This window comes from Brassica napus, chromosome C1, assembly GCF_020379485.1.
Source record: "Brassica napus cultivar Da-Ae chromosome C1, Da-Ae, whole genome shotgun sequence".
NCBI lineage: Eukaryota > Viridiplantae > Streptophyta > Magnoliopsida > Brassicales > Brassicaceae > Brassica > Brassica napus.
The window spans coordinates 10112362-10134876 of record NC_063444.1 but is presented as its reverse complement, the minus strand read 5'-3'; the positions used below and the strand labels follow the sequence as shown (position 1 = coordinate 10134876).

The following is a 22515-nucleotide window of genomic DNA, read 5'->3' as shown; positions in this document are numbered from 1 at the left end:
ACACACTTGAATTCTAATATGAACCATTTCTAATTTATTACAAATTTAAATCATAATCATTAAATCTTGGCCACCTTAACCGATCATAATCACACCTCCCTGTTTTGGCAAGTAGTATTTTAACCTACGTTACGAAGAATATAGCAACAATTTTTTATATACACTACTCCGTCGTTCAGCCTTCAAGCAGGTATAATGATTTATCTATCATTTTTTCCAAATTCTCATATATATATATAGATAGGCATTATTGTTTTTTTAGTCAAACTCTATAACATGGAAAGAGATTAATAATAGATATTATAAGCAAAAGAGATTATAACCAAGGTTGTTATAATGCTGCAAAGGCAAAATCCCGAAAAAGGAAAAAAATAAAGCATAGTCTTAAATAAAACAAAACCAGTAATAAGACTTCATTAGCCACTTTTGGCACGCTTAGCACCTTCTGACTCAATCCCATCATCACCCCTTTTCACCGACTCATCTGCATGATCCTCCCTTTCATTATCAGGTTCCTCATCAACATTCTCTCCTAAGTTGCCTTCGGGTTCTGGGGCTTCAAGAGGGAGCACCTTTGTCACAGTTAAAGTCTGGCTCTTGGCTGTCAGATTGTGATTTAAAACCTTCACAATGAACTTCCGTGTCTGTCCAATGGTATCAATCATAGCTTGAGGCACTGGAACTATATGATCCTCTCCTACACTATCATTGGCCTAACATACATTTAGACATTCTCAGAATACATCTTCAAATTTTTTGTAAGAATAAGTTTTTAAATCTCATAAACATACAGGTTTCTAATTACCTGGTAATAGCTCTCAACCAATTCAGCAGCTTTCTTTCCAGTCAACTCCTCACCAGCATCACCAAGGACAACAAATACGGCTTGATCATTGTGGTCATAAACAGAGAGCTTCGACAGGTACCTGTAACAGAGAGACATCAATAACCATTGCAGTCAAAGAATGTGTATAACTAAATCTAAACCACTTACTGTGCCACACCAACAATTTCACTCTTCCCACATTTCTTACACAAAAGCGTTGTAGGTCCTTTGGTTGCCTTAGTATGGCACACACCACAGCCTATATAATACCACCCAGAACCGTGCACAACATCATCAATAGTTTTTGTGCACTCAAACCAAGCAACCTGGAAAAGTGTTTGTAAAATTCAATGAGAAACTTAGATTATCTTATTGAATGTATCAGACATTGGGACTATAATACCTTAGCGGGTGCCTGCTTCATATAGGAGAAAAGTTTCCCCAAGGTCGCTGTCTCAGGCTTGGTGACCACCTTTGCGTTAACTCTGTTGGCAACATCTAACTTCGAGTTCAGCCTGAAGAAAATGTCAAACCAGACATTACAATAGTGGAGTAATTCAAATGACATTCCAATACATGAAACCTTAAACCTTACCAACTGAGGTATAACCGGGTTTCTTGGACATCACTATCCAGAAATACCCGTGAAGGCGTCATAGAAGATAGAGATAGGACGCCTATAACAGAACCAATGCCATGATACAGAAGCAAAATTATGATATAATGAAATTAAGAGAATATGCATATTCATTTGAATATCTGTTACTCAGATCCTGTCTTGCTCAGTCTACTCTTAATTATTCACATATTTTTTAAATGCTTCATAGCTAATAAACTCTAAAGTCAATTCAAAAAAGCATTTCTACCAATATCTTTTTCTCAGATCTCATCTAGCTTAGTCGACTCTTATTTCTTAACATATTTTTTCAAATGGTACATAGCTAATAAACTCTAAAGTCAATTAAAAAAAAACAGTTCTACCAGTATCTTTCAATAACTCTGCATCACAGAAAATAATACTTACTTAAAGCTAACCTAACCAGATACGATCCCAACCCTATTTAACATCTTAAAACAGCAATTAAAAGTTGGTAATACAAACCTACAAACCGTTTCGGGTTTAAGGTGGTGACTAAGATAACACGTGCAGTGCCTCCAGATGCTTTAAACTTTTCACAGAACTCAAAGGCAACCTTGTCCCAGAGGTACAGCTTCAACACGAGATCGCTGTAACAACACAAACTCGTGTGGTAAGATAGACCATATGTGAATATGGAAGAAGATAGAGATTAACTTACTCATGTGTTTGAACATGAAGCTCAACTCGGCGGGATGCAGCTATCTCTGCTTCATCAAGCAGAGACTGTCATTGGGAACCTGCCCATTCAAAAGTTTGATGTGGCCAACATAATCTGCAAGAGAAGACAATCAAACTCAATGTTTTATATGTTATAAACCCAGCAATAAAACCGAAATTTCTGAGTCTGTATGAAAACATTATCCTAGGCAAACACTTCAGAATCAATACAATATTTAATCAGATGATAACATAATATTTAAGACTAGATTAAACTATTATCCAATACAAACAGTGATGGGGTGTAATGATGTTGAGAACTTACCATAAAGATCACCTCTCAAGTCGCATGCAGCTTCAAATTCTTTGTATCCATGGATCCGGAACCAATCCTCAGGGAAACGGATCGAACTGTCCTCGAGAACAGAGATGACAGAGTTCCCTGAGAAGCTAATAGTGACACTTGGTTCAGCTACCCGGTAAATAGTCTTGCTCTTTGATCCGTAAAACTTGTTGAGTCGGTAAGTAGCACCAGCTTTCATGTGACGCAAATAAGTCTCAATCCTTCCATGGGGAATGAAGCTCTGGATTACAGTTTCCTGTTGTTAAAAGAGAATCAATTAGAGATGCTACTGAGGATATCTTTAGTTGAAAACAAAAATAATTAAGATATTTAACCTACAATGAACAACAACAAAATTCTCATGATGGTGCTAACAACAACTAATTATCTAATCAATCTATTTTGTTGCTAAAGTAATCTTAACTATCAGTATGTTGGATGTTGCTGAGATCTATTAAGACATCTTTAGCAAACATTTGGTTTAAATCCACTATGTGAACGAATCGTAACCGTTAAACTAACTTAGTCTTCTTAACTGTGTAAGCGATGATTAGCAAACAGGTGTTATGATATCATAGCATTTCGACCAAACAATTTTCTAAACTAATCTTGTAAAAAAGATCTCGGTTTATACCTCTTCATCGATGAGAAGCATTTCGAGGTCGATAAGCACCTTCGTCTGAGCATTCCAAACCTCCCAAAAGTGGATCAACCGAAACTGTACCTCGCCTTCATGGGGCCCGAATGTCACGCCTTTGAAGGTAACCACATCCCCTACGTTGTCGGAGACGATAGCTTTGCCTTTAGCGCTGGAAGAAACAGAGGCTTTGCCCCTAACGCCGATGTTGAGGCTGGAAGAGGCACCGGTTTTGCCGATTAGTTTGATCGGACTGGAGGAGACAGCCGCTACGCCTTTTGATTTCATCTAATTGACATCGCCGGAAGAGACACCGGTTTGGGCGACGGGTTTGACCGGACTGGAGGGGACTGCCGCTTCGCCGTTCGTTTTCACTGTGTCGGGAACACCGGAAAACGTCATCGCAATGTACAGTCGAGAGGATATAACGACTTTTGATGAAAATAAAACACCGAGTAAGATATATATATAGAATCTCAGAGAGAGAAAGCGAAAAGAATCCATAGAATCTCAGAGGGAGAAAGTGAAAAGGATCCATTAATGAGATTAAAGAGTGTACATGAGTGGGGAGGGAATTGATTGTTCGTAGGTGAAAGATTCGTGAAACGGAGGAAATGAAGAAGAGGAAGAGGAAGGGTTTGACAATCGATTTTGCAAAATTAGGGTTTGTACTTCGCGGAAAGGGGAAAGGGAACTTAGTCGCGAGATGGGCTTCACGGGCTTCTCGAATTTGAACGATGTCGGGCCGGTGAAATTTGAAGCCCAAATGGCGTTGGCGAGGCCTTTGACGTGGCAGAAATCTGTTTTCCTATAGGTCGATTTTTTTGGGGATGTGGACACCCTCCTCATGGCTTATATTTGCTTTTACTATTGTATTGATTGATACTTGCATCTTCTCGATTTGTTCAGATTTCTTCATGGATTAGTTACTGTTTGTACGGGATTCAGTCGACTAGGTTTAAAAAACTCGAAAGTGGGATGACTGAAGACGTTTTATTAGATCTGATCAAGAGGGTTACAAGAGTGACAAGAAATCAAGGAGACAAGCCGGAGCTCGAAGAGCTAACCGGAGGAGGTACCAAGCGATTAGAAGTAAAGAGAGACTAAAACCCTAGATATAGTCGCTTAGTGTGTGTGTGTAAAGTGTCGATCCCCCCTTTGCTGCTACTTCCTCCCCTTTTATAAGCTCTTCATCCTGGAATGTCCTAATCTGAGCGTGTCTTTGGGGCCTTATCCAAGTGGACCGAGTAAATGGGCCTTCGGGGAGTCCCTTCGAGCCATACACTTTTGGTCGGCTCGGCTCCGTCGACTAAAAGCACTATGGGGCCGAGCCGATGATTTTAATCGCCGAGCCGAGTAGATCTCCTGCTTATTGGGCTAGACCTTGTTATCTGATGGGCCTTGTGGAGGGATGCAATCCATCTCCTACAATAAGCCCCCGCCCCCAATTCACTTGTGAGCATCGCAACGGTCTCAAGTGAATTTGTGGGTCAGGTTTGCTCGGATAACAAGTTCTAGGGCAAGAGACGTGTCATCGTTAGTCGACTGAGTAGAAAGATCATAGAGGTCTTCCTTTCGTGAGTTTCAATTCTTGGTTGAGAACACATTTTACTCGGCCTTCCTAGCCATCCTTAAGCACGTTTAGTCGCTTGTAGTTTCTTCTCGAAGTGACTGTGAAGATGCGTCTCCCTGATCACCGTTAGACACGTTAGTCCCTTGAGTAAAGTTTAAGTTTTGTCGAAGTTTGCCCGCTTCGTTCTTGTCGTTTTCACGGCATAGGACGCTTTTTAGGCGGATCAAGAGGTTTACTCACTAACCATCTAACGGTAAAACCCGGTCTGGGTGTAAACCGAAGATTGATTTTTGTTTGTTCGTTAACCAGAAATCGGTTTGGGCGAGAAACCGAACCGTTGCGAGTAGGTTCTTGGGCAAGTAGGCGTCCCTTGAGGCCCATTTCGGCCTTTCTAGACCTAATGATTACGCTTGGGAAGTGTGCCTCCATTTTTGCTATAAATAGGCTTCTTTACTTTGCTTTCGTCATTCTCCTCTGCATACTCAAGTATCCAACTTTCTCTCCCTTCTCTCTAGTTTAATTTCTCTTTCTAGATTCGTTTTTGGTGAGTCAGCGCTTCGATTGTCAGTTTAGTCGTCCTCAGAATGACAAGCACGCCTCCGAAGAGTCGACTATCACGCGAAGAGAAAGGAAAGGACATTGCTACCACTCCGAGCCCGACCAAAGACTTGACGGCGAATGGTAGCCCGTTAGATGAGTTTGATCTGATCCATCGCGACGTCATGCGGGATACGGAGAATATGAGTCTATCTCAGCGCCTTCTAGTCGCTGAGTCTCACATGCAGATTCAAGAGAAATCCGCTGGTCGTACCGAAGTTAGTGTAGGTAGCGATGCGAGCAGTAGTGGGGATAATGACCGAGAAGATCGAAGTGGTGTCTCGAGAAGTTTGGAACGTCACAATTCTGGAGAGTTAAGCCAGGTTTCGAGGCCTCCGAGACCGGCTCGTCTGATAGACTGGCCTACGATTTACCATCCTGACGGAATCTTCGAGGAGCTTTCTCCACTTCCGCCGGAATCGTTGCGTGATCCACGGGCCGACGGTCAGTCGTGGAAGAACGTGTTTGATTCTTGCTTTTCTCACAAGACGGTGAAGAATTTGTTGAGGCGATGTGGAGGTACCGGCGCTACATACATCATTCCTTCTAATGGGCAGCGTCCTTGGTCGCCTCTGGTCGGCTACTAGTGTGTGTACGAGTCCTATTTCGGAGACCATACGAAACTCTTGTTTCCGATTCCCCGGCTGATCACGTCCTATGCGTTCCATCGGGATATTGCAATCTGCCAGTTACTTAACGGGTCGCTGCGCATTGTAGTCATGCTGATGGTATTGGCCGCAGAGATAGACATCTCGATGAGCGTGAGAGTGTTTGAAGAGTTAACTTTCACGAAGGCTTAGCCGCATGGGATATTCTCGGTGAAGATGAGTTTGAACTATAACGTTTTGATCAGGAATCCGAACAAGACGAAGGACTGGCAGCTTTCTTACTTTTATATCAAATCTGACGAGCACGTCTTCGCAGAGCCCCCTGGGGACGACTATCGCGTTCTTTGGAAAAAAACGCTTGGTAGATACCGTATGTTAGTGTCATGTTTTACTCGGGGGTCCTGGCCATGTGTTTCTTTTTATTGTTGCAGTTCGTCACCCGAATACAATCGCATACCCGGAGAAGTTCTTCGACAGTGCCCAAGTGAATGCAGCTCACAGCCATCTCCGTTGGCCAGATCTTAGTCGAGAGTGGATAAGGCGTCAGCATGCTTGGATTGCTAGAGGTGAGCTCTTTGATCTTTGGCCGAGAAATTCTGTTGATAGATAATTGCGTCAGCTTCACGTTTTTGTCGTCTCTTCTATTTTGCAGTTGATTGGGAGTCGAGACTTCCTGTTGTACTTGGCCCTCGCAAATCTCGCCTGTCCTTATTTACCTGGAAGCAGAAAAAGATTTTGAACAAAGCTAGAGAGATGGAGAGAGTTTCAGATCTGAGTGCCTTGCTAAAAGGGAAACTTAAGATGTTGTCGATGAGGTCGTCTTCCGCTGGTGCTTCAGATGTTAGGCCCAGTCTTGTCGTGGAAGACGCAAACGTGGAGCCGTTGGCTCCAAATTATGGAGAGAAGACGATGGGGAAGGCGAAGAAACGTGTCGCCGAAGGGCAGCAGTCTGCCTCTCTTGAGGAGAGTGTTCCTTTGGAGGAAGCTCCGCCTTCTGTTGATGTCTCTAAAAGTCTCAAAGAAGAAGAAGAAGAAGAAGAAGGACGGGAAGAAAAGGCCTCGTAAGGATCCTTCTAACGACCAAAATGAAGCCTCAACAGTCGTTTGAGAAGACACTGCAGAGGGCCCTGCGCAGACTGGTTCTACTAAGGCGTCGCCTGAGGAGCGACCGAAGAAGAGAGCGAAGAAGAAGAAGTCCGTCGAAGAGGGGGCACGTTGTTCAATTGACGGGGACCGTCCCGATGATCTCCCTTCATCTGAAGATCCTTCGAGGGGCGAAGGGAAGGCGTCTAGATCCGAGGGTGAGCCTCGGGGTGAATCTCCATCAAGTGAGAGGGCCGCTCCTACGTTGGCGACGAGGAAGGGCATTTAGAGTGAGGGTTCACTCTCGAAGAGGACGAGGGTCGAATTCCCAGACCGCGTGGAGTTCCTGTACGACGAGAAGACTCCCCTGGTGTTTAATCCTCTCCAGTGCGCGGAGTTGACGCGCCAGATCCGTGGCGGGACTAGGGAGTTGCCGCCAATAGGGGACCTATACTTCAAAGACGAGTACATCGACGCCGCCTTCATGAGACAATGGGTAACTTGCTTACCCCTTTTACTAGTCTAGACAGGACCCTCTAGTACGCTAAAGGAAACCATTGTTGTTTTTGCTATTGTGCAGAGCGACGAGAGTATGAATTAACTCATCGAGAAGTATGACAGCGCTCTGAAGCAGACGATGATCCAATTAGGCGCGTCAGAGAGGCTTGTGCGGACCAGGCTGAGCGTGATTGAGAGATTACGGGCTGAGAACAAGAAAGCTAACGACAAGGCGGCTGAGGAAAAAGAAGTTCTTCGAGTCATTCGAGGAACTCGAAGGCAAGCTTAAGTCTGATCGACTTGTAAAGAAGGAGCTTATGCGCGAAAAAACTCGTCTGGAACAGACTGCCGCTGCCCTTGAGAAGGAGAAGGTGAAGCTTCAAGAAGAGAGGGATGCCGTTGTTGAGGCGCTGGTCAAGGAGAGGCAGCACTTAAGGGACTCTCGAATTCAGGAAGTTACTCGCGAGAGGGTCAAGGTCCAAACTGCCATGGCAGACAAGTCTACTCGCTGCCTTGGTCGAGTCAAAGACCACTTAGCTCGCCTTGATGCTTTCGAGAAAGCCAAGAATCTGTATGGACAGGCCTCAGGAACGAGGAAATGCCTCGAGGTGATAAGGGACAACGGGACGGAAATCCCGCAGGAGATGATAAACATTTTCATAGAGCAGGAGAAGCTTCACGAGGCTGAGGTTGCCAAACTTCGCCTTGACCCGCTATCCGAGAGCGGCCTTACTTTGTCCCCACTTAACCTTCCTTCTAGGTTCGTTAGCGAGGCGTTTATGGCGACGCTTGACCCATATGGGTCAAATAGTAAGTTGATTGGATTAGAAGCGACTTCACAACTGCTGACTCCATGCGATACTGCGGAAGATCATTCCGAAGGGAGATCTGGGGGGCCGCCGACAGACATTACGTCGGCTCTTATGGAGGCGACCAAGGAGACAAACCCTAAAGACGATAGTGTCTTGGTTCGAGAGGAGGGAGTAGAGAATGTGGATCCAAAAGATCATGTTGTGGTCCTGGACTCTTCTTCTGAAGAACAGGACGACGGTGATCAGGTCAAGAAGACCGAGGAGACCGTCGAGGAGGAGGGAACAAGTGCAGATGACAAAGGAGGTGACACGAGCGTCCCGCCTTCGACTACGGATGTCGATCCTCTTGCAATTACTCCGGGTGACGCTGAGGGGCCACTTCCCTCCATGACTGAAGAGGCCCGAGACCCTCCTGTTCCGAATGAGTCGACCGAAAGGGAAGTTGTCGAAGATCCCGTAGCAAAGCTTGGTCCCTTCGTTCTTCGATCTCGTCAAAGGCGTCGAGCAGCATATCCTTGTTGAGCTCTATGTACTGGGGCATCTTTGAGCGTCAGAGGCTTGTAACGTTGACCTCCGCAGGGGCCATATCCTCGACACCGTATGCAAGTGAGAATGGTGTTGATTTAGTCGCACCTCTTGGTGTCGTGCGGTGACTCCCCAGGACTCCGTCGAGTTCGTCGGCCCAATGCCCTTTCTTCAGATCTAGGCGCTTCTTGATGCCGTCAATCATAAGCTTGTTGGAGGATTCTGCTTGACCATTTCCTTGCGGGTAGCGAGGGGTGGAAGGGCTTAACCGGATGTTCCACTTGCTGCAGAATTTTTTGAAGTTGCCTGACATGAACTGCGATCCGTTATCAGTAAAATTTTCGTATGGCAAACCGTGGCGGCCGATAAAATTCTTCCATACAAAGTTGCGGACTTCTTTGTCCGTGACTTGAGCGAAGGCTTCAGCCTCAATCCACTTTGTGAAGTAGTCAGTGAGGACTAGAACAAAACGTCGTTGTCGAAAACTGGGGAGCGGTCCTACGATGTCCCCATCGCATGAATGGATATGGTGCTGTCGTCGTCCGTAGCATTTCAGTCGGGCAGTGGATACTTGGTGCATGTCTTTGGCATTTGTCGCAACGTATGGCGTAGGACTTGCAGTCTGCGTTCATCGTCGCCAAAAGAAACCCAGGCTTGTCACTTTAATTGCCAAGGCTCGACCGTTTGAATGATTGCCTCCAACGCCTTCGTGTGTTTTGGTCATAACCCTTACGGTTTCGTCGCCGTGAATGCATTTGAGGAGTACTTTACTCGCGGTCCATCGATGGAGTTCATCATCTCCCTTGCTAAGATAATCGATGAACTCCGTTCTCCAGTCGGGGTCAAACCTTTTAGTATCCGGCGTGGTGGCCTCGTGACCAGTCCCATTGTCGGTGACCGGGACCACGATGACCGTTTGGTCGGTCGAGATATCAATACCTGGCTTCTCAATACGGTGTATTGGGATGGTTCGTTTAACCTGATCTCAAGCTTGCTACCAAGCACCGCGAGGACGTCGGCGCAGACGTTCTCTCCTTTGGGGACTTTGTTGAGTTCGAGGAATTCGAACTCTAGTGCTAGACCTTGGACTATCTTGAGGTAAGCGTCCATTCGGTCGTTGCGGGTGTCGTAATCGCCGTTGAACTAACTGTCGACTAGTTGTGAGTCACAGTAGACGCTTAGACGTTTAGCCTTGACAGCTTTCGCTAAGCGGAGTCCAGCGATCAGAGATTCGTATTCTGCCTCGTTGTTCGATGCTGGGAAGCCGAAGCTAAAAGACTATCTGATCAATTCTCCGGTTGGGGACTGCAGCTAGACTCTGGCCCCCGCGTCCTTGTTGGTTGAAGATCTGTCGAGATAAAGGGTCCAGTTTGGGTTCGGGAGTGCGAGGTCTTGCTCCAGATCCGGAGCCAGCTCAACTAAGAAATCTGCGAGGACCTGGGACTTTGCTGCCGTACGGTTCTTGTAAGTAATATCAAACTCACCGAGTTCGATAGCCCACTTTGTTAGTCTTCCCGACCTGTTGGTGTTTTAAAGTATGGTTCGGAGAGGCTGGTCGGTTAGTACCTCCATCGAATGTGACTGAAAATACGGGCGAAGCTTTCTTGTTGCTTCGACGACAGCCAGGGCCATCTTCTCCAGAGTTGGATATCGCGTTTCCGGTCATGTCATACGCCTACTTGTGTAGAAGATTGGTTTTTGCTCGCCGCGGTCTTCCTTTATTAGAACAATGTTGACTGCTGCGGGGGATACCGCGACGTAAAGGGATAGAACGTCCCCGGCATCCGGCTTGGCGAGGACATGCGGTGTAGTCAGATATTGTTTGAGTTGAGCAAATGCTTTTTCGCACTTCTCGTTCCAGATAAACTTCTTATTCCCGCGTAGGAGATCGTAAAATGGTAAACACTTGTCGGTAGATCGAGAGATGAACCGATTGAGTACAGCAATCCGACCCGTGAGCCGTTGGACTTCTCTACTATTTTTTGGACTTGGGAGGTTCATGACCGCTGAGATCTGCTGCGGGTTGGCTTCAATTACTCGTTGTGTCACGATGTAACCTAGCAATTCACCTGAGGAAACTCCGAAAGTGCACTTCACCGGATTTAGCTTCATGTCATACTTGTTGATAGTTTCGAATCAATCTCGTAGATGGTGGAGGTGATCGGCGGCGTGTAGCGACTTAACAAGCATGTCATCAATGTATACTTCCATGGTGTTATCCAGCTTATCTGCGAACATTCTATTCACGTGTCGTTGGTAAGTTGCCCCCGCGTTCTTTAGGCCGAATGGCATGACCTTATAGCAGTAGGTTCCCCAATCTGTGATAAAGGCCGTTTTCTCGCGATCATCAGGGTGCATCATGATCTGGTTGAATCCGGAGAAAGCATCCATGAACGTGAGCATCTCATTCCCGGCTGTGGATTCGACTAGACGGTCGATATTGGGAAGAGGGTAGCCGTCTTTTGGGCATGCTTTATTTATGTCGGTGAAGTCGATGCAGACACGCCACTTCCCGTTCTTCTTCTTGACCACCACTGGGTTTGTAACCACTCAGGGTATCGCACATCAGCGATTGAGCCGGTACCGAGTAACCGCTCGACCTCTTCGTTCACAGGTTTTGACCTGTCGGGCCCAAGCTTTCGTCTCTTTTTTCGAATGGGATTGAAGGTCGGGTCGACATTAAGCTCGTGCGTCGTTATTGCTGAATCAATTCCTTTCATGTCTGCCATGAACCATGCAAAGGTAGATATATTCTTCTTGAGGAAGTCGAGGATTGACTGCTGCATATCCTCGGATAGATATGCGCCGATTCGTGCGGTCTGGCTTGGATCCGTGTCGTCGATGGGCAACTCGAGAACTTCTTCTTTCTGGGGGCAAACTTTGGAGATCGGAGGAGAGACATAGTTAACGGGTAGAGAAGAACGTTGGAGCTTAACAGTGGCGATCAGTAGGTCTCGAGCGGCCTTCGGATCTCCTCGCAACGTTTTAATTGTGCCATCCGTACCGGGAAATTTAATGCACTGGTGATAAGTGGATGGGATTGCTTGCATCGAGAGTATCCACGGGGTTCCAAGGATCGCATGATATGGTGCCTTCGTGCTTACGACAGTGAAATTTACCGTTCGAGTAACTCCGCATGCGCGTACCGGAAGACGAATCGTCCCCAATATCGTTTCAGAAAATCCATTGAAGCCAATTAATGTCATGGATGATGCCTTAATGTCGTCGAGGTCCACTCCCATCTTTTGCAGCGTTCCTCGGAAGATGAGGTCAATGGAGCTTCCTGTATCAATGAGTACTTTTGTGACGTCGTACTCCCCAATTCCGAGAACGACAAGAAGAGGATCATTGTGGGGGATGTGAATCCCTGCGGTGTCATCAGGCGAGAAGGTTATCGGAGGATGATTTGGCGAACTAGTTGGCCACCTTTGCGAAGTTGCGACTTGCCGACGGTAATACTTGACAGAGCGAACAGAATTTTCTGCAGGGAGGAGAACCGCCCATAATGACGTTTAGTCGCTGTCTTGTGTTTACTCGCTTGGAATTTAAAAAGTCGCGTAGGTCAGCTGATGTGTTGTCATCGTTTTGCGACAGTGTAGGATTGCCTGGCGTCTTAGTTTGTTCCAACCGTCTCCGGAGATCCGGTGGGCTTCGAGCGGTTGAGGAGAACGCGAAGATCGCACATGCTAGCGTTGAGTTTGTCTCGAAGATCACCGCTGGGACGTTTCGGATGCTCTTTGAGGACATGACCATTGGTCGAGTTACGTTGGAACTTCCTTGCGTTCAGCGTTAACCAAATATCAGTATTTTCGGAACTGTTGTCGTCCTCGGGCTCGAGCTTTCGTTTGAGAACATCTCTCAGATCTCCGGATATAGGCGCATCGTCGTTCTCGTCGTCTGACGATAGGATTTGTTGAGAGAGTATAACTTCTATGCGCCTGCGATTGGCCGACTGTTCTTCGTCAGCTGAGGAGTCGTCTTCACCGTCGTCCTTAGGAGTTTTATCTTCGTCTCGCTACTGCGTTTCGTTTTGTCGGCCTTTGTCGGCCGCTTTGCGCTGAGCTCTTGTTTCCTTATTCTTGCTCCAACTTTTGCCGTTTTTGGGCTTAGCTTTTAGGCGCTCGAATTTGATGTCGCCGCTGGCGAGAGACGAGAAATAATGCGCGTAGAGTGATTTACACTCCGTTGTGTCATGCCCTTTGACGTCGTGATATTTGCAATGCTTGGAGAGATCGACGGTTCTGGAAGGACCCGCCTTGGACCTGCTGCTTTTGCAGGTTGAGTCGTGCAAACAATATCAGTTGGTTCACCAGGCGAGTCGAGCTCTCTGACCCATTTGTTCCACCCTTCTCCTCGGACTACAATGGTCGAAATCGGTACGTTATTTTCGTTGACGATATACATGTAACCCTCTTTTCGGCCGTTTTTGTCGCTAGGAGTGTGCTGGCTTGGTTCTGCTCACGTGTTGGCATTTTTCGTCGCTGGAGTTTTCGCCGCGTTCATCTTGCTGATGATTGCGTTTGTATCTTCTTCCATTTGGATAAAGTTGTAAGGGCGAGCGATAGCGTCTTGGAGCGACGTGGTTGGATTTTGGTATAAGTCTCCTCAGGGCATCGATGGCGATTTCGTCTGGGATTGCAATCCTTGAGACTACCGTTTTGAACTTCTCCATGTAGTCGCGGAGGCTCTGATCTTTGGTTTGGTTGAGGTTCCATAGGCTAGAAGCAGTAGCGATGCGCTTTGTGAACATAATGTACGTCTTGAGGAACGCCGCCGATAGGTCACAGAAGCTTCCGATCGAGTTCTCCTCTAGTTGGGAGAACCAGGTCAGGGCTTTCTCGTGGAGTGTCTCGACAAACAGTTGACAGTAGCCAGCGTCCCTCTCTTCATCGGAGAGTCGATCCCGTGCCATCGCGATATTGAAAGCTGTCATGTGTTCAACGGGGTCTCCGCCGGGTTTGTACTCCGGTAGGTGCAGCTTCTCTATCTTCCTGAGCTGCACGTTGGTTAGTGTGATAGTGAAAGGAGTTCATGAGGTTGCGGCGAGTACGCTCTCGATTTGCGGAGCTGCACTAGTAGCTTGATGGATCTTCGAGCTCATTTGCTGAAAACTGAGTTTGAGCTCGGCGATATCGTGTATGGTCGCGAGATCTGGTCCTATCTGGGGAGCGTCAGCGGGGAGGAGTTCGTTAGGCTCCGAATCATCTTAGACGTGGTCGCCGCCCGTCGCCGTAGGTTTTGTGTTGAAGAGGCGGCGACATATCATTTGGGGACGGCTCGTTTGGTCGTCAGGAGCAGTGAGTGTTGTGACCAAAGCAGCTAGCTGATCGTTGGTGGTCTTCTGAACTTCGTCTTGTCGAGCGAGTCGAGCCATGACGGAGCTCATGAAATCTGCGGAGATTGGCGGCGCGGCTTTAGGCGTAGGGGTTGGTTCTTCGCCTGAAGCGCTGAAGGTTGCGTCGCCTTGAGCGATGTAGATCTAGAATGTTACTTTAGTCAGTCCCACGGTGGGCGCCAATTGTTTGTACGGGATTCAGTCGACTAGGTTGAAAGAACTCGAAAGTGGGATGACTGAAGACGTTTTATTAGATCTGATCAAGAGGGTTACAGAAGAAATAAATCAGGATTCAGGATTTCACCTTTGATTGAACTCATCACTCATAACTTTGATGGGAAAGTGTTGGGTTTCATCAAGGGATATAAACGTGTCTTTGATCTTGCTAAGACCATCATTAATGCAGTTTCTTGGTAGGGTTTTTAAACAAAAGAAAGCATTTAACTAAATCAAAACAAAAAGAAATTATGGTAACCGATCCTTAGTGAAGTGTTTTGGCAACCGATCATTAAGCGGTTTTTTAATACACGTGTCATGAAACTGTTAATTTCTTTTTTTTTTTCTTTTCTTTCTCTCCTTTCTCTCCTCTTTTCTCGTGTTCTCCGTCGGGAGGACGATTGGTTTTGTGAAAGGAATCATCTCCTCCGTGCAATCGGCGTATCTCTGTTTTTCCCTTCTCTCGTCATCTCCTGTGAAGAGAGGGTACTGGGGTAACAAAATTGGCAAGCCGCATACGGTTCCTTGTAAGGTTATGGGGAAGTGTGGTTCCGTTACGGTGAGGATGGTTCCTGCTCCCCGAGGTGCTGGTATCGTGGCGGCTAGGGTTCCTAAGATGGTGCTTCAGTTCAATGGGATTGATGATGTTTTCATTTCTTCCAGGGGATCTACTAAGACTCTTGGAAACCTCGTCAAGGTTTTTCTCTTTCTTCTTTTTGAGTTTGTGTAGAGGTGAAAGTTGGGTCCTTTGGTGCCTGCTCTGAAATGTCGATTACGTTGTTAAAGTTGGAACTCTTTTTGACATCTTAGATCGTTCAGTGATTGTTTAGTGTCATTTCTGAGCTGTGTTCTATAGCAAATGATGTAATGAGCTATGTGTTTGTCGTGATTTGCTGTGTGTATATGTCTGATGGCAAGCTTTACAGTCTCTTCAGACTTGATTAGTCTGAACATCATCATTTAACAGTCAATAAATGACAAACTGATGTTTGTTCTTTCTGTCTCTTAAATTGTTTAGTATCATTTGTTAGATGTGTTCAGTTGTAAATGATGTATGGAACAGTCGGTTTGTTAGATTTGTTTTTCTTTGTATGTCTGATCGCGAGCTTTTCAGATGCTTCAAATTTTATTTGTCTGAACATGATCAATCCTGATAGAGATTTTAATACAGTTTAACCCTCAAGTTTGTACCTGTTTACATCATTTCACTTGGTAAACTAAACTCTTCCTTTTGCCTGTTTAACATCTTATACAATCTGTTGAATTCTAGTAATTAAAAGAAGAGATTTGTCTGTGTGGCAGTACTCATGGATGATCAGAGAGAGATAGATATTTGTGTTGAGATGTGACAAAGCCTTTAGAGGTTCTTTGTTTATCATTATGCTCTTCTCCATCTCTTAAGGTAAGCTCTATATATATATTCCAGCGCTGTTTTGGAGTTAACACTTATCAATACATCTATTTGCAGCTAAAACAAAATGGATTGGTTGGAAACTTTTGCGCTTGGAGCAAGCTATATCAGTTTGCCATGGTAAGATATCTTGTGGATATCATTATATGTTGTGCTTTCATCTCATTGATCTTTTCTTTTATTGTTCACTTGATGGATAGGTGGGCTGGGCAAGCATTGTTTGGCACTGATGCTGCAAAATGGATATGCGTTAGTGCTATAGACGTTACTCAGCTCTCTGTTGCCCGGTATGTAGTATGACTTCTATTTCTTGTGCTTGATCTTATGAACTAGATGATCATTAGTGAATGTCTATTCTGGTTGCAGTGTATCTTGTGATCAAAATTTATACATAAAGTAATCAAAAACAATTTCTACTTTTTAATCACATATATGACATCTTCTTTTCAAATCTATTTTTACTATGTTTTATTTAAAAAAAAAAATTAATTTTAATACAACAATGTTTAATTTTTTTTTTTAAGAACCCTTCATTAAGAAACTCCCAATGGAGCACAAAATCTATAAGTTTCTTAATTAAATTTTTTAACTAATTTTTATTATTAAACAAGTCACTAAGAAACCCAAATGGAGTTATAGGGATAATGATGCTCTAAGTCTTTGTTCCTTTTTCTTTTTGATTGGTTTATACTTCCTTTTTTTTTTTTTTTTTTTAAAAGGACTTATTTTGGCTAACTAGACAAAGATGATTAATATATGATGTTAAATATTGTATTTGAATCCACTAGATTAGAACAAGTGTATGTCAGCAATGATAGCGAACAAAGATGTTGCTTATGGTTTATACTTGCCAACTTGATTTTATGGGATTATTTGTGTTTGATGTGATTGGCTAGCTTGCATTGAACATATCCTGCAAGGACTTGCACACTCGAGATAGATAAAGAATCCATATGCTAAGCCGAAATTCTAAAGTGTCTATATATGATTGAAGGATCTTAGAGCCTCATGTTTACTCAAACATTCCTCTGTTCATACAAACAATTTAATACTTTCTCGACAGACATTGAAGATCAATCAGCTCGGCAGCGTCGTAGTAGGGAAGAGAACAATGAGAAGATGCCCTTATGTGTCCGAATACCAGAAGAAGATCGTTCTGCTATAGAGATATGTCTCAGCATCTAAAAACTAAGGATCTAACTTTGACGGCTCTCATTCCATAAGCTTCCAATCTCTCTCTCACTCTCTCTCTCTCTCTGATATTAATCAGACCCTTATAGGGTTATCATCTTTTTAAGATTCTCGATTTCTGTCGAGGTGTTAATGGTCTAAATTGAATTTTCCTTTTTTTTTCCTTTCTTCGTTTAGTTTCAGGAATCAGCTCCTCGCTTGAAATCTTCAACCGTATGACCACACTCTTTGTTGTTTTAGCTTTTCACACTCTTTGTTGTTTTAGCTTTTTCTCGCTAAATTTGTTAACACTGATATTGGTACGTGTGTTCATCTTCTTCAGTTTGGATATGTTATCTCTGATCTGATACTGGTTTCTTCAAGCTTCCTGCTTTGTATCCCTGTTTGGTATGTTGTAGGGTTTTAGTCGGAGTAGACTGATATAGCTTGATGGTTATTATTAAGCCATCACTGATTTACAGAAGAAGCAAATATATTTTACCAAAGAATTTGGTTGCGGTAGTAGATATTGTGTGGAAAAGATAGCGGATTGGTTAGTTGGTGTTTTTTGGGGTATAAAGGTGAAGTCTTTGCGTGTGTAATCTGAGATAAGGATTGGATGGTGGGAAAAGAGGATGCGATGGGAGAATGATGAGGATGCTCCTGGTTTTCACTGTTTGATGTATCATGTTCATGCCTTTATCTTGATCGTTATGTTTATGTACAATACTTTGAAACATATAGAGTGTGAGTATGATCTCAAGACATGTATAGATTTTTCCAAAGTGAGTTTCACAACATGCAGTTCTATGAAATAAAACCTCATAATGTTATCTTATATTTATGTCACAGACCTCAAAAGTTTATATTCTTTACTCATGAATAAACAAAGTTTTTTTTTAAAAAAGTTTGAGCACAACATGTATTTTCATGGTCTCGACTTTTTGTTTCAACTTTCATAATAGATGAAATTAAACTACATTTAAAAAAAAAAAAAATTTAACTACTTTTTCAAAAATTACGAAGACGAGAACTGTAGCTATAAAAAACGTGTGAATCTGTAACTTTGGACTATGGCAAACAAACTAAAACAACATAAGACATTAAAAAAGCTTCCTTAAGTACCCGCGACAATTCAATTTCCTAGATCCCCAACACCTTGAATGGTAACCAAGGGAATGAAGTGGAACACTACATTCCTTAACGTTCCTCAAAAATGTTACCATTCATGAGGAATATTTTTTCCTCTTCATTCCTTCTCATTCCCTTTTTTGTAGAGAATTATAATGCAAATTTGTTCCTTGTTTATTTTGATAAGAAACTCTCATTCCTCATCATTTCCAAAATTTTATTCCTATTCATTTTTTTCCTATTTATTCCTAATGTTCTTCGATGGTTACCAGTCAAGTCAACGCCAAAATAGCCAACACTAAAAATAAGGATTGAGTTATTTGTTTTTTGGTTTTAGCATTTCAAGAAAAAAAACAAATTTCAGAAAGTACATGTATGTTGTTTGGTTCATCTTAATTTCCCGATTATTAACGGTTACACTACATTTTAGTTATTTTGGTTAACTTACGATTCGGTTTGGTTCACTATAATTTGTTCGAAGTAAATTATTTGACATGATGTGGTATGAAACTCAAGTAAACTTCAATTAAAAATGTAATATTTTATTAATTTATAAAACTATTAATCTGTAAAAAAATATTTTCAAATAGCATGAGCAAACTTTCCAACAAATAATTTTGTTATAAGACAAAGTTTAACAAATGCTAAAATAATTTACAAAAGATAATTTATAAAATCCTAAAAATTAAATAAAATTTCATTATAAATTGAAAATCTAATATAAAGTGAAACAAACATATATTATAAAACATCAGTTGTTGTTAAATAAAATATATTAATTATTATCTATGACATTGTTGAAACTATTTATATATTACTTTAAAATATAAATTTTTATAATATTATTACATTATATTATATTTTCAATTTATTTAGCTTGGAAATAGATTAATTAATATCGTTAGAAATTAATTAGTGTAAAATATTAAAATTTGAAAAACTTACAAAAAATGTATCGGTTGTTTTTTATTTTAGATTTTCTTCTACTATATCAAAATGAAATAAAAATCGAAAAAATAAATATAAATCCTTAAATTTTCCTTAATTTGTTTTATTTAATTATTTTATGTTCACTAAAAATTTGTTAGCGGTTATTTCAACTCAAACCAACAAATTTTAATCAAATTTACAATATAGTCTTAAATTTAAAATATCTTCATTGTTTTAAAATGCTTTATGAAATTAAAAATATTGAAATATTAAATAATTTTGTTGTAGATTTATCCGTCCGTAGGACTGGCCAACCCCTAGTAAAACTATAGTCTATTTATTGGAAAAAAAATAGATGTGTTTTTCATGTCGCGTATCATATAGTAGCTCTGATTTGCACTACTAATTTACTACACATGAAAACTTGAAAAAAACATACGGAATATAGTACCTGAATTTAAAGGTGTTGAAGTATCTGAAAACTCGCGAAATAGGTTGACTTTTTTTGTTTGTAATGAATAAATTTTCAGAATTCACGATTGCAATATAATAATGGATCGGGTAAGAATTCACTATGTGACTATAAGGCCCAAGTATCCAAATCTAAAAAGCCTAGTATCCAATACAAACTCCTTTGCATGTCCAGATACCTATACAATATATATATTATTATTATTATTATTTTGATATACCATATTGGTTAACAGTGGCAGACCCAGAAATATATTTTACCGGTGTCAAAAATAACTTATTTATTAATTTTGAATATATTTAAATAATAATAATTAAAATTAAATTTTTTATTAAATATTGATTACATATAATATTGGATTGTCAAATTGTTAACTAAAAAAAATACAAATCTTCTGGTTAAAAAAAAAAAAAATCTTCAATTTGGGCTTAGAAACCCACGTAAATGTATAAAAACAATAACTAAAGTGAACTGTCCAACCCAAATATTAACTTGGGTCTACATAAAAATGCAGAAAATATATTGGGCTTTTGGCCTGTAACAAAAAGAAACAAATAAAATCAGAAAAAGGTGCAAACTACGTACATCGAACTCGGGTTGCGTACTTAAGGGGTGTCAGAGAAAGAGATTTTTACCAGCTGTGCTAAGATAGATCTTTGTACACGGCTTACAAAGAAACTTTTTATTATTTAAGGAGTCCCCCTACTCTCCATGTAGGTCCGCCTCCGTCGGTTGATCCGGTCGGCTCCTGGAAAAACGCATTTAGTACTATAGAGTTGACTGCTAAGACACAGTCTGGCTGGAATATTTTTAGACTAATGCATGTGGATGCAGATACCTATACTATATAGTTTGGTTGGGTACATGCGAAGACTTATTTAAGAGTTGCTGCAGACCCAAAATTGGATGTACCAGTTGAATGTACGAGTAAGAGCTTAATGCAATTCGAATTTTATATACTCACACGTCACACCTAGCTCATGTATTATAAGTTCTTGATGACTAGCAAAAGAATTGTAGGGCTGTTAAATATTTCTTATCTTTTTTTTTTTTTTTTTGATCAATTAAATATTTCTTATCTTAGCAAGTAGTATCAGAGAGAGAAACAAGTTGTAAACACAAAAGAAGTTTTTTTATTCTGAATTAATTTTACATTCTATTAAAAAAAACAATGACCTGAATTAAAAACTTACGTTAAAAATATCCGATAGCAAAGCTTTATTCAAAATTATTAATAGTGACAAATTACTAATAATCTTCTGTGTATGTATACTAAATCAAATTCCTTAACGTATATCTTCAGAATTCGGAACAACTGATTTGTTGTTACAGTTTTGGTGGAAGTTTCAGTAAACCCAGACAAACAAAACAACTACATTAAAAGGCGACTGAAAGGCGATTAGGGTTTTTCACCTCTTTCTCGCCGCCGACGGCTCCGGCACCACGCCATTGTCGAGAACTCTCTGTCTCTCCTCTTCTTACTTGTAAACTTGTCTTTCCCTCTCAATGGGGAGGCGTAAAAAACCTGGTGCTTCGATGCTTGCGGCCTCTACTAAGCTAGGTCGTCTCGCGGCTCGTGGTAGAGGGACCTCTGCTGCGACCAAGAAAACTGCTATTCTTCCCGCAACCACTGCTCACTCTGTTGCAGGTGATGTTCAGGAAGAAAAGTCCTCTCCAGATCTCGCTGGTGAGCTCGATTTGTTGGGCGAAATCCAGAAGTCGATGGAACCTTCATCTCCGTGTGCTGTGGAAGGTTCATCTTCCAGTGCTATGACTATCTCAGATCCTCAACCGGCAAACTTGACGAAGGCTGAGGACCCTGTATCTGATTCTCCTCCGTCGGCGTATGTGGCACCGACTTTGTCTGCAAGGATTCAAAAGTCAACCTTGCTTCAAGAGCTGGGAACGCCTACATCTCATGTGCCAGGTGCTCCATTTGTGATGATACCTGATGAGAACATTGAATCTGCAAAGGTGGAATTCAAGGAATTCGTGTTCGCTCGCTTCCCGGGGGATGTGCCACCTATGGGAAGGATTATTGGAGTTGTTAATGCGATTTGGGCTCGCACAGGACCTAGGATCTTTGTCCATAAGATTGGAGAAGGAACTTCCTTACTGAAGGTTACAAATGAGAGAACCAGGGATGCTCTGCTGAGTCGACAAGTCTGGATGATAAAGGGATGCCCAATGTTCGTGGCAGCCTGGTCCCCGGAGTTTACGCCTGAGCAGCCTCAACTAACATCAGCAGTGGTGCCAGTAGAGCTCAGAGGCGTTCCCTACCTTCTATTCAACCAGCAGAGTCTGAGTAGAATTGCAACTGCAGTAGGAAAGCCTGTTTCACTAGCACCAGAAATTGAAAGAAAAGAAAATTTCGAGGTTGCTAAAGTGTGGGTTAAAGTTAATTTATTGACTACCTTGCCGGACAGGATTGTGTCAGGATTTTCTAATGGGAGGGAAGTGGAGATCTCTGTTTCTTACCCCTGGCTGCCTGAAAAATGCACAAACTGCGGGAAGTTTGGCCACAGACAACACCTATGTTCATCTCCAGGCTAAAAAATGGCGACCTATAGTTCCACCAGCTACTCGAAAAGATGTGCCTCCCTCAGCTCGTTCCATGAGTCGTGAATCCAAGGGTAGAAAGCGCTCTAGACCTGGAAGATCAGCCCGAGCAAGGAGACGGGACCGCAGTAGGGGCAGTGACGCTTCTGTTGCTGTTAGCACCGGGCCTTCTAGTCCACAAAGTGTTCTACCAAGTGTGGAACAAGAATGCCAACATGGCGAGTCAATTGATGCTCTTATAGCACCCAAGGAGTCAACAGATGATCTCCAATTATCGATGGATGCAGGAAGTGAGGAATCTTCTGAGAATTCAACTAAAGAACCTGCAGCCGAAAGGTCATGCATAAAGGAGTCATCACCAAAGTAGGTGGTCTCGTTGGATAGGAACTTGGGATTTTCCACAGTTCATATTTATCACGAAGATGATGGTTCTGCCTCAGGTTCTGATAAGGCAGGAGCTTCGAACGATCCTTTCTTCTTGGTTTTGAATCG

The 22515-nt window shown here is 42.5% G+C and overlaps 1 protein-coding gene and 1 long non-coding RNA gene across 2 annotated transcripts; one reads left to right on the top strand and one right to left on the bottom strand.

Annotated features, from left to right (window-relative positions):
• Positions 1 to 416: 416 nt before the first annotated feature.
• Positions 417 to 3391, bottom strand: LOC106435504. Its single transcript, XM_013876401.1, has 9 exons — positions 3101 to 3391; positions 2417 to 2722; positions 2125 to 2189; positions 1929 to 2053; positions 1422 to 1503; positions 1230 to 1341; positions 995 to 1152; positions 806 to 926; positions 417 to 713 (listed from the first exon to the last, which is right to left on the bottom strand). Exons 1-9 carry the CDS (start codon positions 3389 to 3391, stop codon positions 417 to 419), a joined length of 1557 nt encoding a protein of 518 aa, XP_013731855.1.
• A 12519-nt stretch (positions 3392 to 15910) lies between these two features.
• LOC125580680 lies at positions 15911 to 17769 on the top strand. The gene is made up of 2 exons (XR_007318414.1): positions 15911 to 17251; positions 17351 to 17769. It is a non-coding gene; the product is annotated as an uncharacterized LOC125580680 (long non-coding RNA).
• The last annotated feature ends 4746 nt before the right edge of the window (positions 17770 to 22515 follow it).